We start from the raw sequence: 17789 nt of genomic DNA, 5'->3' as shown, positions 1-17789 counted from the left end.
TATTTCCAGGAATGAGGGACCTCAATTAGAGGGACAGATTGGAGATGCTGGGGTTGTTCTCCTTGGAGAAGAGACAGTCAAGAGGAGTTTTGATAGAGGTGTTCAAAGTCATGAAAGGTTTAGACTGAGGAGTTAGGGAGAAACTGTTCCCATTAGTGGAAGGACCAAGAACTAAAGGACACAGGTTTAAATGATTGGTAAAATAACTAAAGGCACCATGAGGATTTTTATTTTAAACACAGCAATTAGTTATAATATGGAATGCACGGTCCGAAAGGGTGGTGAGATTAGATTTAATTTTGGCTTTCAAAAGGGAATTGGACAAACTGCAGATGGGGAAAATTTTGCAGAACGACAGGGAAAAGTGGAGGGGGAGGTGAAATTGGGTGTTGCTATTTGCTTTTGCAGAGTGTAAGCAAAAGGGCTCAATGGGCCAAACAGCCTTTTTCTGTGCTGCAATCATTCTGTGATTTATTTCTATCATGAACTTATATGAAAAGACCTCAAACACTACATTGTTTTTAATTTTCCATCCTCTACTTTGTAACCAAGAGCAAAACTAACTTTTCTATTGCGATATGGTGTATGAATATTTGGCAAATGTAGAGGGAAAGACAGAACTCAATTTAACTTCAAGTTAACAAAAGATTGTTCGAATGAACTGCATTTAAACTATCTCGCATCAGTTAGACTTTCCCTTGCACATTTAGCTTTTTAGTTTTTTTTATGTGGCAGGTTGCAAACTAAGTACAAGCTAATCGAGTTACAGTGTGAGTAAATGAGTATCTGGGACATGAGTAACCAGGGGTAAGTGGATCTCCTTAATCAATCAGATTGAGGGATTTTGAAATAAACCATGCAAGGACTCAAAGGAAGTGTAATTTAGAAGGGGTGAATTCAGTATCGGGTCACCTACACAAAGCGAAGTAAAGAGAAAGATTGGAACAAGGGAGTGAGAATACAGAACAGAAAAGAACATTTATTTCTTAATTTTACATTTTAAAAATCACAAACAAAAAATAAAACCCGAGGAATTAAATTCCACAATTATAGCAGTTAATTTCCGGTGCCAGACAAGTTGATTGGCAGGAATTAGCACATCGCATTGTTAAAAGAATGGTTTTAGTTTGTAACTACTGTGCAAATACAGCAACTTTCCATTCAATGCATTTTAATGACAAGGCAGACAGCAAGGTGTCATCTTCACAAAGCTATAAAGATGGGGAGTTACAGCTTGGGCAACAATTTTGGGAGATCTGCAATGAACTGCACCTCACCTGAGGTTGCTGCAACATTTGTGCATAAATGATGCTCAGATCACTCATTGCATCTTTATTTTGATCGAAAATTCTGGCACATTAGATTTGATGAATTGTCACTGGCCAAAGCTATGAATGACTAGGAGAAAATGCTTCTAACATTTCAATGTTAATATTAGTAACACAGTCTTAAAAATTGTTGCTTATTATTCTACAAATACAAATTGAATGAATTGTCAGCATAGAGTAACCTACCTCGGTGGCTGTGCTCTGATTAGCTCCGATCTCCAGCAGCAACCTCACAACTTCAATGTGATTTTCCTGGGCAGCCATATACAGCGGAGTAAAACCATTCTAAAAAAAATAATTTAATAAGTATATAAGTCAACACATTTAGAATTAAGCACCAGCCCAGAAGAAATGAAAGACTCAAACCAAAACTAAATATCCTAGGTTTACAATGATTTACACAAAACAACGTTGCATTAACAGTTTTTAAAGAAATACATGATTTCTTTTGTAAAGTCTTGAAAAGTCTCATCCTCTCCTCCTTAGCTTAGATTTTTCTATTTGATTATAATGCTAGCGTTATTATAAAAGTTATTACTGAAAATCGAGGCCAAAATGCCTGGCTGAGCAGGCCAACCATTTGTCAGTGATCTAGGGGGAGTGTGGCTATAGCTCAAATTGTTTTTATCTGATCTTTCATCCTTTGTTCTAAAAGAAAAGCATCTAATATGGGTGCAACACATTGGGAAATGCATATCCCAGCGCAGGAACAGGACAGAAATCATGGCCTTCTGTGAATACCCTTGTAGAAGTAAAAAACTCAAAAGTCAGTCAACAGTGAGAAGAAAATGTTGGCTCTCTCATACACGGCAATATCATATTATCCCTATTATACTTTTTCTGAAGACCACAGAAGTTAGCCTATTCTGCAGCTGGTTAGATGGCTTTCTTTCCTGGAAATCAGACAGTAGTGAGTTGTCTACTTCAAGAAAATGAAACGTTACATTCTATGGAAATAGTACCTCTGAAAGCATAACACAAAAGTTAACTTCTTCCTTGTGGAAATATCACTCAAATCTGAGGGACTGGTCTATTTAAATGTCTTGATCCCCAAGTGGAATATTAAAATGCATCTCCGTTCGGCAGTAGTTACTGGAGCTGATTGTCGTTATCTAACGTAAAAACATAAGAAATAGGAGCAAGAATCGAACATTCAGCCCTCTAAGCCCACTCCACCTTATGCTGATCTTCTATTTCATAATTTTATTGCACGATCCCTGGATGTTTTTAATGTGTAGAAATCCACCCATCTCAGTCTTGAACATATGCAATGACTGAGCCTCCACAGCTCTCTGGGGTAAGACTGGATTTTATGGACATCAATTCATGATATCTGTGATCATATGGAATATGCTTCAGACAAATCTTTAAATCCCTGAGGTTCTCTTTGTTGGTTAACTAGGCCTTTAGTATGGTCACAACACTACAAGTACACACTTTAGTTTTACATTAAATATTTGACTTTTTTTTTAAAAAGTGCTGTAGCAAGAACATTTTTTTTTAAGAGGGGAGGCAATAACCAGTAACCAGAAAAAAAAGGAGAAACTGTTTTATGGAACTGGTGCTTCATTCAGTATTGTAGATATTGCAACAATGATGATCATTGATGATAACACTTGGAGTTATCAAGCTGAGAGATGTCATTTGGCACACAGTCAGACTATTTTGCACTGTCTTCAAAACTCAATTTTAATGTGTTTATTAAAGGGATAATTTTGTGATGTTTTGACTGAGGGGCAGAATCTCATGAATTCTCACGTTTTAGTATAATCAAATCAGGCATTATTACACTAATCATAAATGAATATTAAAATTAATAACATATTAGAATTGGCAATAATTTAACGTTACCCCATCAGTATGTTGTAATAATCAAGAGGTTTTGTGTGTGCGTGCGCATATACACTGGAATGAAAGTTTAACTCATTTCAAAAGCTGTAATCAAATTTTATCCCTTTTGTGTTCATTTGCAAGTACAAAGATTTCATCAAATTGAAATAATTTCTAGTTTGCAGTGAGTAACTTTAACATTTTGCAGTGTGAATGGGCAGAGGCGTTCTGATCTAAGGTCACTGACCTGAAACTTGAAGTCTATGAACAGGGTTTTCTCTCTGGGCCTTCTGGACCTTGCTGTTAGGCTTTAATGGGAAACAATTGTACCTGTGTTTTTCCTCAGCTAATGGCCAGAGGGTGTCCTTGCTGGTCAATTAAAAGTAGAGTTATGAACATGGAGAGCTAATAGGTGCTGACCAGTTTGGAAGCAGCTGCAGGGTGTCATGGTAGATGAGTAAAAAAGGGCACTTTTCCCAATGGTTTTTGATTTTAATTTTAAAACAAGGCCTTTGCAACTGGGCCACTTCTGTGGAACCCGTCCCCAGGGCAACCTGCTGAATCTAGGCAGGCAGGAAGTGTCTCTAAACTTGCTGTTGGTGGGGACCACCAGGCAATTGCCTGCAGGAACCTGAAGGCTGACCAGAAAATCCCCTAAAAGGGTTATAAGTGCCTCAATTGGCAACCTGCCACTTGCAGTTGGATAACCCTGCCATCCCTCATCCTGCTTCTGGCAAAATATTCAGGGGTGGGATGGAACCAAGAATCTGGCATGTCAGCTGGAGGCATTAAACTCTATGCGCACCCACACAGAATCCCTACAGTGCAAGAGGTCATTCGGCCCACCGAGGCAGCACCAACAACAATCCCATCCAGGCCCTATCCCTGCAACCCTATATGTTTACCCTGCTAATCCCCCTGACACTAATGGATAATTTATCATGGCCAATTCACCTAACTTGCACATGTTTGGACCGTGGGAGGAAACTGGAGCACCCAGAGGAAACCCACACAGACACGGGGAGAGCGTGTAAACTCCACACAGACAGTGACCCAAGCCGGGAATCAAACCTGGGTCCTTGGCATTGTGAGACAGCAGTGCTAACCACTGTGCCACCCCTCATCAGCAGCTAAAGCGCAAGCCCTAGGTTTCTTTCTCCACAGATACGGTCTGATCAACTGAGAGTTTCCAGCAGTTGAAGTATTTACTCTTTTATCAATACACTGAGGCACCACCCATTCAGTCTGATGTGGGGAGAGACATCTCTGAGTCAGATGCCTGGAGGTGTAGGTGCAAATGCCAATGTTTTTTATGGAACAGTGTGGGGGATGTATTTGCACTATTATCATATGACGAATGATGTTCTAACAGGGAGATTATGTTCAGGTTTTCTGAATTCTAATTTGCTGATAAATAGCTTTTAGTATTTCCAAAATTTAATCTAGTAGCATGATAATTTGGTACCCTTAGTAAATATAATGTCCTTGAATTTGTCTTAGAACATAGAACAGTACAGCACAGAACAGGCCCTTCGGCCCACGATGTTGTGCCGAGCTTTGTCTTAGTACATATAATGTGCTTATAGCTGGGTGTTTGTTACCAGATTGAAGAAAATACAATTACGAACCAGAAACACTTCAATCCACAACTGGAGTACAATCTGTACCAGGATAATGGATGAGTACAGTGGGTGCCTTGCTACTGGAAGTCCATTTGATATGCTCAAATTGAGTGAAGGCATATGTTGTTTGAAATGTGTAAGATTCATCTGAGTGAAGCAGGGGGAATAGAGCCTGTTGAGTTGCCAAGAGACATTTGGGACTTTAAATACAAGGTTACCTATCTGTGAGGATGTGTTATAATGCATACACATGGCACAGAGCTTTTGGCTGTGTTAAGAAGTTACTGGGGAATATCTCTTCTATAATTTAGTCCAGTTGTTGCCCACTAAGCAATATTAGTTGATGGTGATTTTAGTTTATCTGCTACAGTAAAAGTCTTAAAACATAAAATCTTGTGCAATTTCTTTGCATCAATCACTGGGAAATTTAGATCTCTTGTTAAAAGTTACCAGTCACTGTGGGGGTCGTGATATTTGGCATAAAATATATGAGTCTCTGTTGTGGCAAAAATGGTAGATGAGAATGGAATTTCTAAGTCTCACCCCCAAAAACAGCACTTCTTATCTTTACGGGGCAGGAATGGGGGTGGAATGGGGTAGTGGGTTTATACATGCATAGTTCATGGACACCGCTGGCCATTTAAATCATTAGCTGCCTCCAATAAATTGGATTTGGCATTCAAGTAGTGTGTTTGCAGAGCGAACTAGGTCAGCACAAGTCTGTTCTTTGGATAGCCTTTGAAAAGGAAAGGTACACTTAGAGTTATCTTAACATTTGTATTTACTGCCCAGAAGTGTCAAGAACTTAACTCAAACTATCTTCTCATCACCCAAAGGAGTGGAAGGGTGTTGATGAGGACCACCAGGCAATTGCCTGCAGGAACCCTAAGGCTGACCAGAAAATCACCTAAAAGGGTTATAAGTGCCTCAATTGGCAACCTGCCACTTGCAGTTGGATAACCCTGCCATCCCTCGTCCTGCACCCCCATTCCTGCCCCGTAAAGATAACCAAAGCAATCGTTTGTTGCCCCAACTGACTCTCACACACAGGTTCAAGGAAGAAGTTTGTGCTTTTGAAGGACGCATTACACTTCATTTGAGTAAGCAGCAAAGATAGGCAGGGCACCCTCTAAAACAGGAACCAGTCAATGTCAGTTGCTAAAGCCCAGAGGGAGGGCCATAGGTCAGGAGAAAGAAGCTGAGGCATGAGTACCAGGAAGGAGGAGAAAGAGGGAGGTCAACCAGGTTTGACCCTGTGGGGAAGGTGCACAGACCTAGGATGTTCTTCCTCAATATGATAATGCTGAAGGTGACTTAGTTAAACCATGATTTTGTGACAGACATGCATTGCATGGTGAAGCAGCTGATGCTAAAATGCCGCCCCTACTACCTTCCACCGGAGTTCACCTCCGTTATCCTTACAGCAGTTTGCATCCCATCCCATGCGGCGTGAAGATTGCGCTGGATGAAATATACACCACTACAAATAGCCTTGAGGTGAAACACCCCAAGGCCTCGTTCATCATGGCCGGGGACTTCAATCAGGCCAAGCTCAAGAGCGTACTACCAGGTTACCACCAACACGTCTCCTGTTCCACCAGAAGCCCAAACATCCTAGACCACTGCTACATAAATATTATAAGAAGTTTAACAACACCAGGTTAAAGTCCAACAGGTTTATTTGGTAGCAAAAGCCACACAGGTAGCTTTTGCTACCAAATAAACCTGTTGGACTTTAACCTGGTGTTGTTAAACTTCTTACTGTGTTTACCCCAGTCCAACGCCGGCATCTCCACAACATAAATATTAAACATGCCTACCGCTCTATCTCCTGCCCACATTTTGGCAAATCAGACCACAAGGCTGTGCTCCTGCTCCTGGCTTACAAGCAAAAACTGAGGCAGGAGAATCCATCAAAGAAAGTCGTGCAATATTGGTCTGAAGAATCGGATGATCTCCTACGGGACTATTTAGAGTCAGTGGACTGGTCAGTATTTAAAAACTTTGCGACCAGCCTGAACAAGTATGCCACTTCAGTAACTGACTTCATTAGTAAGTGTGTAGAAGACTGTGTGCCAAAGAAGCAAACGTGCATGTTTCCCAACTGGAAACCATGGATGAACAGGGATATCCACTGCTTGCTGAAGTCTAGGACTGAGGCGTTCAAGTCAGGAGACCCTGACCTATACAAGAAAGCCAGATACGATCTAAAGAGATCCATCAAAGATGCCAAAAGACAGTATTGGACCAAGTTAGAATCCCAGGCTGGCCACACCGACCCCCACCAACTATGGCAAGGTCTGCAAGACATAACAGGCCACAAGATGAGGGCATGTAAAATCACTGGCTCCAACACACCCCTCCCTGATGAGCTCAATGCATTCTTCGCCCGTTTTGAGCAAGAGGTCAGCGAGAGCACGCCCTCCACCCTGGAAGCCTCGGATGAACCCTTAACTGAGGTCACCATTGCAGATGTCAGAGCAGCTTTCTCGAAGGTCAACCCACAGAAAGCGACTGGCCCGGATGGGCTACCCAGACAAGCACTTAGATCGTGCGCAGATCAGCTGCTGGGGGTATTCGCAAACATCTTCAACCTCTCTTTACAACAATCAGAGATCCCTATCTGCTTCAAGAAGATGACCATCATCCCAGTACCTAAGAAAAGCCAAGCAGTGTGCCTTAACGATTCATCCGGTAACTCTGACATCCATCATTATGGAATGTTTCAAAAGGTTAGTCATGGCACAAATTAATTCCAGCCTCCCAGACTGCCTGGATCCACTACAGTTCGCCTACCGCCGCAACAGGTCCACAGCAGACGCCATCTCCCTGGCCCTGCACTCAACCGTGGAACACCTGGATAACAAAGACATCTATGTCAGACTCCTATTTACTGACTACAGCTCAGCCTTCAACACCATTATTCCTACGAAACTCATCTCCAAACTCCGTGGCCTGGGTCTCGGCTACTCCCTCTGCGACTAGATCCTGATCTTCCTAACCCACAGACCACAATCAGTAAGGATAGGCAACAACACCTTCTCCATGATCATCCTCAACACCAGTACCCCACAAGGCTGTGTTCTCAGCCCCCTACTATATTCCTTATACACCTATGACTGTGGCCGAATTCCCCTCCAACTCGATTTTCAAGTTTGCTGACTTGACCACCGTAGTGGGTCGGATCTCAAACAATGGCGAGACACAGTACAGGAATGAGACGACGACAATAATCTCTCCCTCAATGTCAAGAAAATGAAGGAGATTGTCATCGACTTCAGGGAGCGTAGTGGAGAACATGCCCGTCTACATCAACGAAGTAGAAATGGCCGAGAGCTTCAAGTTTTTAGGTGTCCAGGTAACCAACAACTTGTCCTGGTCCCCCCCATGCCAATACTATAGTTAAGAAAGCCCACCAACGCCTCTACTTTCTCAGAAGGCTAAGGAAATTTGACATGCTGATCAGGGATAGGGTCACAGCTGTAGAGAAGGTATATGCTGTGGAGGGAATGTCCACCGAGTCTCTGTGGGTGGAAGTTCAGAGTGGGAAGGGGCCGGTCACTTTGCTGGGAGTTTTCTATAGGCTGCCCAATAGTAACAGGGAGGTGGAGGAGCAGATAGGGAAACAGATCCTGGAGAGATGCAGTAATAGCAGAGTTGTTGTGATGGGAGACTTTAATTTCCCAAACATAGATTGGAATATCCCTAGGGTAAGGGGATTGGATGGGGAAGAGTTCGTTAGGTGTGTTCAGGAGGGTTTCCTGACACAGCATGTGGACAAGCCTACAAGAAGAGAGGCTGTACTTGATCTGATACTGACCAATGAACCTGGACAGGTGTCAGATCTCTCAGTGGGAGAGCATCTTGGGGATAGCGATCATAACTATATCTCCTTTAGGCTTGGAATTGGAAAAAGAGAGGATCAGGCAAGCTAGGAAAGTGTTTATATGGAGTAAGGGGAAATATGAAGACATTAGACAGCAAATGAGAGGAGTAAATTGGAAGGAGGTATTCTCGGGGAAATGTACTGAAGAGAGGTGGCAGTTTTTCAAGGAATGTCTGTCTAGAGTTCTACAGGACAACGTTCCGAGCAGACGGGGAGGTGTTGGTCGGTTAAAGGAACCGTGGTGCACGAAAGCTGTGCGGGACCTAGTCGAGAAGAAAAGGAAAGCGTACAAAAGGCTCAGAGAGCTTGGCGAAGATAGGGATTTAGAAGAGTATATGGCTTGTAGGAAGGGACTAAAGAAGGAAATTAGGAGAGCCAGAAGTGGTCACGAGAAGGCCCTGGCAGGTAGGATTAAGGAGAACCCTAAGGCGTTCTATAAATATGTGAAGAGTAAAAGGATGAGACGTGACGGAATAGGGCCTACAAAAGGTGAAGGCGGGAAAGTCTGTACGGAACCAGTAGAAATGGCAGAGGTGCTCAATGAGTATTTTGCCTCGGTTTTCACAGAGGAGAAGGACCTGGGTGGATGTACTGCGGGCGTGCGGTGGACTGAAAGGATTGAGTATGTGGATTTTAAGAAAGGTTGTGCTGGAATCTTTGAATGGCATCAGGATAGATAAGTCGCCGGGTCCGGATGGGATGTACCCCTGGTTACTGTGGGAGGCGAGGGAAGAGATTGCAGAGCCTCTGGCGATGATCTTTGCGTTGTCGATGGAGACGGGAGAGGTGCCGGAGGATTGGAGGATTGCGGATGTGGTTCCTATTTTCAAGAAGGGGAATAGGGATAGCCCAGGTAATTACCGACCAGTGAGTCTAACCTCAGTGGTTGGTAAACTGATGGAGAAGATCCTGAGGGACAGGATATATGAGCATTTAGAGAGGTTTAGTATGCTCAAGAATACGCAGCATGGCTTTGTCAAAGGCAGATCGTGCCTTACAAGTCTGGTGGAGTTCTTCAAAAATGTGACTAAACACATTGACGAAGGGAAGGCGGTAGATGTGGTTTATATGGATTTTAGCAAGACGTTCGATAAGGTCCCCCATGCAAGGCTTCTAGCAAAAGTGAGAGGGCATGGGATCCAAGGGGCTGCTGCCCGGTGGATCCAGAACTGGCTTGCCCAAAGGAGGCAGAGAGTGGGTATAGATGGGTCTTTTTCTAAATGGAGGTCGGTCACCAGTGGTGTGCCCCAGGGATCTGTTCTGGGACCCTTGCTGTTTGTCATTTTCATAAGTGACCTGGATGAGGAAGCGGAGGGATGGGTTGGTAAGTTTGCCGACGACACAAAGGTTGGTGGGGTTGTGGATAGTCTGGAGGGATGTCAGAAGTTACAGAGGGACATAGACAGGATGCAAGACTGGGCGGACAAGTGGCAGATGGACTTCAACCCAGATAAATGCGTCGTGGTCCATTTTGGTAGGTCAAATGGGATGAAGGAGTACAATATAAAGGGAAAGACTCTTAGTACTGTAGAGGATCAGAAGGACCTTGGGGTCCGGGTCCATAGGACTCTTAAAATCGGCCCTGCAGGTAGAGGAGGTGGTTAAGAAGGCGTATGGTGTGCTGGCCTTTATCAATCGAGGGATTGAGTTTAGGAGTCCGGGGATAATGATGCAGCTATATAAGACCTTCGTCAGACCTCACTTGGAGTACTGTGCTCAGTTCTGGTCGCCTCACTATAGGAAGGATGTGGAAAAGATTGAAAGGGTGCAGAGGAGATTTACAAGGATGTTGCCTGGATTGAGTGGCATGCCTTATGAGGATAGGCTGAGGGAGCTTGGTCTTTTCTCCTTGGAGAGACGAAGGATGAGAGGAGACCTAATAAACGTGTATAAGATGTTGAGAGGCATAGATCGGGTGGATTCTCGGAGGCTTTTTCCCAGGGTGGAAATGTCTGCTACGAGAGGACACAGGTTCAAGGTGCTGGGGGGTAGGTACAGGGGAGATGTTAGGGGTAAGTTTTTCACACAGAGGGTGGTGGGCGAGAGGAATCGGCTGCCGTCAGTGGTGGTGGAGGCGAACTCAATAGGGTCTTTTAAGAGACTCCTGGATGAGTACATGGAGCTTAATAGGATGGAGGGTTATAGGTAGGTCTAGAAGGTAGGGATGTGTTCGGCACAACTTGTGGGCCGAAGGGCCTGTTTGTGCTGTAGTTTTTCTATGTTTCTGTGTTAGCTATGACTCTCACCAACTTTTACAGATGCACCTTTCTGGTTGCATCACAGCTTGGTATGGCTCCTGCTCTGCCCAAGACTGCAAGAAACTACAAAAGGTCGTGAATGTAGCCCATTCCATCAAGGAAACCAGCCTCCCATCCGTTGACTCTGTCTACACTTCCCGTTGCCTCGGCAAAGCAGCCAACATAATTAAGGACCCCACAAACCCCGAACATTCTCTCTTCCACCTTCTTCCATCAGGAAAAAGATACAAAAGTCTGAGGTCACATAACAACCAACTTAAGAACAGCTTCTTCCCTGCTGCTGTCAGACTTTTCAATGGACCTACCTTGCATTAAGTTGATCTTTCTCTACACCCTAGCTATGACTGTAACACTACATTCTGTACTCTCTCGTTTCCTTCTCTATGAACGGTATGCTTTGTCTGTATAGTGCGCATCCCAATACATGTGACAATAATAAATCAAATCAAAGCAACTGGAGCCACAATCCATCAACCTGCATGCCCTGCCAGTGATTGTGAAGGTAACCACCACACTACACTTTTATGCCTCTGACTCTTTCTAGGGCTACTCCCAGTCAGCAGCACATTGCTGCATTAAGCCAGTAACTAATGGTGTTTTCTCATGTGAGGGATCACACTAATGTTCCTATAGATAAGGCACATCAGGTGGAGAGAGCCACAGCCTTTGTCCAAATTGCAGGCTTTCCTCGGGCATAGGGTGTCGTTGCACCCATGTTGCAATAAAGGCCATAACTCAATATGCAGACACTTTTGTTTACTGGAATCCTTTCATTCAATCAATATACAAATGGTTTATATTTTTTCAAGTGTATGGAAGGTTCATGGACAGCTGCCAATAATCCTTCATTCTAAAATGTTTGCAACCCCACTCCCCACACAAACTGGCACAGTGCAGGGGCCTTCAAATTGATGAAATACGAACATACAAATTAGGAGCAGGAATAGGCCATACACTTCTTCAAGCCTACTCTGCCATTCAATAAGATCATGGCTGATATGGTTTCAGCCTCAATTCAACTTTCCTCCCTACCTCCTTTACCCTTCAATCAAAAATCTATCTAACTCAGTCTTAAAAATATTGAATGACCATGCCTCCAGCACTCTGGGAAAAAGAGTTCCACAGTCTCATGACCCTCAGAGAAAAACATTCTCTCCATTTCCTTTTCAAACTGTTTTTAAACTGTGTTCTGATCTTTCCCACAAGGAGAAACATCCTTTCAACATTCACCCTTCAAGGACCCTTAGGATCTTATATGTTTCAATAAGATCACTTCTCATTCTTCTAAACTCTTAATGAATACAGGCCCAACCTGTCCAACCTTGCCTCATTGAATAACCCACTCATCAGTCGAGTGAAACTTCTCTGAATTGCTTTTAATGCGATTATGTCCTTTCTTAAATAAGGAGACCAAAACTGTGCAAAGTACTTTAGATATGGTCTCACTAACGCCCTCAAAGGCCTTGTGGCACAGTGGAAGCATCCCTACTACTGGACCAGAAACTTTGAGTTCAAGTCCAATGCCAGGGCATGTTGGCCATGGAAGGAGTGTTCAATGCAGTTTAACAGGTTGATAATCAGCTCAGGAATCCATCCACCATTCCTCCCAACTATTCCCCAAAGGGTAAAAAACTGTGTGGATGTGAAGATACGCTAAAAAATCTGATACCCTATAAAACTGCAGCAAAACATTCCATTCCCCTTGCAAGAAACAGCAACATTCCAGTTGCCTTTCCAATAATTTACTACAGCTGAATACTAACTTTTCGTGATTTATGTAATTTATATTTCTATAGTGGGAAGCCTGTGAAATTCACTATTCCAGAAAGCAGTTGAGACCAAAACATTGTATGTATTCAATGAGTTGTTAGAAATAACTCTTGGGGCAAAGGAGATTATAGGATATGGGGGAAAAGATGGGATCAGGCTATTGATTTGGATGATCAGCCATGATCATAATGAGTGGCAGAGTAGTCTCGAAGGGCCAAATGGCCTAGTCATGCTCCTATTTTCTATGTTTCTCTGTACTAGGGTACCCAGATCTCCTTGAACCTTAGTGTTCTGCAGCCTCTCTACATTTAAATAATACGCTGCATTTTTATTATTCCTGTCAAAATAGACAAGCTCACATTTTTCCCACTTTATAGTCCAAATTTTTGCCTATTACTTAATCTATTTATATCCCTTTGCAGCCAACTTGTACTCTCTTTACAACATACGTTCCCTATCTATCTTTGCGTCATCCTTGCCTCTGTTTCCTGTTAGCTAATCAATCCTCTATCCATGCTAATATATTACCTCCAACGGTACGAACTCTAATTTTGTGCAGTAACCTTTGATATGGCATCTTGTCAAGTGCCTTCTGGAAATCTAAGTACGTCATATTCACAGGCACCCCTGTATTCACATTGTTTGTTACTTCCTCAAATAATTTGGTCAAACATTATTTCCCTTTCAAAGACAATGTTGACTCTACCTGATTGCATTGAGACTTTCTAAGTGCTCTGCTTTTAACCTTCTTAATAATAGATTCCAGCATTTTCTCTATGACAGATGTTAAGCTAATCTATCTTGAATAGAGGAATTGCATTCACTAATAGGACCTTTCCAGAATCTAGGGAATTTTGGAATATTATAACCAATGCAACCACGATCTTAGCAGCTACTTTTTAAGACCCAAGATGAAATCCATCAGGACCTGGGGACTTGTCAGCTTTTAGTTCTAATAACTTTCTCCATACTCTTTCCTTGGTGATTGCAAGTGCTTTAAGTTTCTCCCTCCCTTTCACCTTTTAATGCACATCTATTAATGCACACCTATTTCTAGGTTGTTAGTTGTACCCTCTACGTTGAAGATAGATACAAAATATCTGTTCACTTCATCAGTCATATCCTTATTTTTCATTATTAATTCTCTAGGCTCACTCTGTAAAGGACCAACAATCACTTCATCTTTTTCTTTTTAAATGTTTGTCAAAACTCTTACTTTAATATTTCCAGCTCTAATTTCTCCCTACTTACTATTTTTAAGCTATTCTTTGCTTTTTTTATATTCTGTTCAATCTTCTTACCCGTCACTAATTTCATGGAATTGTATGCTTTTTCTTTTAATTTGATACTATCTTTAAGTTCCTTAATGAGCCACGTGTGGTACGTCCTTTCCCAAAGCCTCTAGGAGGAAGATGAGGAAGAGGAAGCCCTCGTACATTAATCTGATTCTAAAATGGAGGAGCTGGCCACTTGCAGAGCAGCAGGGAGACATGGGGATATGGTCAGCGCAGACACCGTGCAGGAGGGCTTCACTGTCAGATGGGGCCTTGTACAAAGTAAATTTTCATGAGATCCATCTATGTAGCACCTGCCGTCAGCCAGTCCCTGGTGACATATTTCCACATAAAGATCCTTGTAAATTGACTCCACAATTACTCATAGGACTGCCCATCCTCTCCAAAGGAGTGAATGAACATCATAAAGTCTGGTGGGATATTCCATACCCCACTGCAGTGTGTTTGATGGCAGCAGAGATGGCCTATCACTGACGCTGGCAGCAACTTCTGGTCCCGCTGCTTTCAAAGAGGTTTCCCGTTGGGTTGCACTCTCCACCGCTGGGAAACCCATGACAGGGGGACGTCACCATTAGTGGAATGGGAAGATCCGGACAGCGGGAACAACTGTAAAATCCCACCCTTTGAATTAGTTGCACTTAAAAGGCTGTTATTCTTTCCATAATAAACATGGGTCTCATCATATTTCAAAACACAGATCAGACCATTACAAGCTGTCCCCCTCACAGGAGTGCCATTGACTGTAAATGTGATACTAACTTGCCCATAATCAAACTATGCCTACAATGCAGAGTGTGACACGACTTAATACTTAAAACCTTATACATCCTTGTATAAATGCATGTTGTGCCATACAGGCAGATGTGACACCTCACATGAGGATGACATAATTGTAACATTGCAGCTCCTTGAAAGAACTTTTAAAACATCTACTGAAAACAATGCTTAAAAATTGTGCATCATTCTTGTCTTCCACATATGCTTCTACAAACTGCACAAATCACTCTCTGTGACATCTAGAATGCCAATGCAGCCACTGTAGTTGGGACAGCAATTGACCAATAATACCCAGATGAAACATAACCCACTGTGCTATGATGCCCACACCTAGGCCAAAGTGCAACACTGCAATGCAGACGAATACCTTGCATCCAGCACCAATGCTTGAGCTGCAGTCACTGGTCAGCATCTAGTTGTGGAGTCTGATGACAAAACCTCCCTTAAAGGCATGCTTAGATGGAAAACAAAAGGAGTATCTCAGTGCTTGAGCCTTTGAGCAACAAAGGAAGAAGCATTCCTGTGCCTCAACAATCAGCTCAAATCCTTGCTCCTGTTGATGGCACATTGAGATGGACCTCAGTTTGCCACCATCATTATTTAAGATGCGCTTTAATATTTTGTTCATTTTATTTTAGGTCTCTCGTGTACAAACACACCAAGTCTTGTAGAAGTGAAAGTAACGATATTCAAAAAGCACTGAAATATGAGAAATACAATGTGACAAGTGTAACCATAGTGAACCCATGAGTCCTGTAGGTGAGAAGGCACTCTTTACTCTCACACAGTCCTGTGAAGTGCCCTGCACGCTACCTCAGGAGGTGGAGGCAGACTGCTCACTTCTTGGCCTATATGGCAATGAGGAGCATAATGCTGACCTTGTTGTGCAAGTGCCCATTGGGGGGCTACTTCAGACTTGAGTCTCTCTGCATGGTCAGCCATGGTCATTTGCACATATGGAGCAGACACAGGCTCTGGCGGAAGGGCCGGTAGGTGGAGGAAGATAAGAGCCCTGAGAAGGTTTCACTTTCACACTTGTCAGATGCCTCTACAGCATGAGATTCGCCTTCAGGTGAGATTGGCTGCTGGGGCACAGCAGTTGTCCACTCCAGTAACCGCTCTGCCAACAGTGTGACCGTCCTGTTAAAGGTACGCAGCTCGTCACTTATTCCTTGGTTGGCAGCGCTCATACGCTGAATGATCCAGGTTGCTGAGTGAGACTCGCACACTTTTCTGGCAGAGACGCTGCTCTTGCATCCACTCCAAGTGAAGTGACGTGTGATGGGTGATTCCCTCATGATCAGAGCTCATGTGATCGAGCCCTCTGGACAACATGGAGCTCATGACAACGATGGACTCCTCCAATCTCAGTCTTCGAACTCCCACTGCCTCAAGGAACTCTTGTCAGATATCCACACATCTGCTGCTACTAATGCTCCAAATACTGTGCCCCAAAAGGTGATTCCTGGTGCTCCACTTCCCTGCTCCTTGGAGCATCATCATGACTTAAACTCCCTTCCTCCAAGAACTGTGCCCAGATATTTCTGACACCTCCTACTGCATTCTGGTTCTGTGCCCTGCACCTTGTGCCACCAACTCTACATGCATGCAACATCCCTCCATTGTGCGAGTATCTGAGTTGGTGGGGTGTGTGCTAGTCTGATGTAACAGCATTTTCATGCTTCCTTCTTTCTGATGCCTGTGGGATGATCTGGCCTGGAGAGGACAACAAGCAGAGTTGGCTCCAATGTGAGACAAAAATGAGTTATATAGACATCACCCTTCTTCCAGCAAAAGCACACTTTAGTGCTTGAGGCAGTGGCAATGTTAACACTTTGACATTCAAGGGAAGGGTAATACCTGCTGCTGCAGAAAAGGTGCAAGACCTGATACGTGACTGTCCCTCAGTACAACAGACTAGACTAGGCACTGCGATGCACAGAGGTAGTGAAGAGCAATGTCCCTCCCTCTCATGCCAACATCTCACTGTCCTCTGCAAAGTGACAGCATAACCACTACCATTACCGTCATGGGCATCCTAGGCTTACCAGGATGCTGCCTGGTTTGGAGGGTAGGTCTTATGAGGAAAGGTTGAGGGAGCTAGGGCTGTTCTCTCTGGAGTGGAGGAGGCTGAGGGGAGACTTAATAGAGGTTTATAAAATGATGAAGGGGATAGATAGAGTGAACGTTCAAAGACTATTTCCTCGGTTGGATGGAGCTATTACAAGGGGGCATAACTATAGGGTTCGTGGTGGGAGATACAGGAAGGATATCAGAGGTAGGTTCTTTACGCAGAGAGTGGTTGGGGTGTGGAATGGACTGCCTGCAGTGATAGTGGAGTCAGACACTTTAGGAACATTTAAGCGGTTATTGGATAGGCACATGGAGCACACCAGGATGATAGGGAGTGGGATAGCTTGATCTTGGTTTCAGATAAAGCTCGGCACAACATCGTGGGCCGAAGGGCCTGTTCTGTGCTGTACTGTTCTATGTTCTATGTTCAAAGGAAATCTCAATATTTCATTCCACGTCTGCTACTGGTGATACACCATCACCAACAGACAGCATTTCATGCACCGTGGTGATTTTTACGGCCATTTGTTCTACAATGCATATGGGCCTCAGATGAGCTGACACACCACAAGTCTAGTCCATTGATGTTGCGTTCTTTACCCTTTAGCTCTGCAATGGCAACAGGAATTTTTGTTGCCCTCTGACTAGCACACTGAGGGACATTGCTCTTCACTGCCTCTGTGCATCACAGTGGCTATTCTAATCTGTTGTGCTGATGTACAGTCACGTGTCAGGTCTTGCACCTTTTCTGCAGCATGCAGATGTTACCCTTCCCTTGAATGTCAAAGTGTTAACATTGAATAAAAGGAAATAATGAAGGCATGAGGGGCAAATAGTTGAGGTGAATTGGGAAAATATATTAAAATGGTATGAATGCATAGGGAATGGATAGTCTTCAAAGAACTATTACATAGTGTACAGCACCTGTACATTCCTTCAGGGTCCAAAAC

General features: G+C 43.5%; 1 protein-coding gene across 8 annotated transcripts in view; it reads right to left on the bottom strand.

The window, feature by feature from the left end:
- ank2b (ankyrin 2b, neuronal) overlaps positions 1 to 17789 on the bottom strand; it is an 876340-nt gene that overhangs the window by 253156 nt on the left and 605395 nt on the right. For all 8 annotated transcript variants that reach the window (XM_078213593.1, XM_078213597.1, XM_078213634.1 and 5 more), the window contains exon 6: positions 1515 to 1613. In XM_078213593.1, coding sequence (XP_078069719.1) covers positions 1515 to 1613 — 99 coding nt within the window. The remainder of the gene's footprint in view (positions 1 to 1514; positions 1614 to 17789) is intronic.

This window comes from Mustelus asterias, chromosome 1, assembly GCF_964213995.1.
Source record: "Mustelus asterias chromosome 1, sMusAst1.hap1.1, whole genome shotgun sequence".
Lineage (NCBI taxonomy): Eukaryota > Metazoa > Chordata > Chondrichthyes > Carcharhiniformes > Triakidae > Mustelus > Mustelus asterias.
This window is presented reverse-complemented; position numbering and strand designations above follow the sequence as displayed.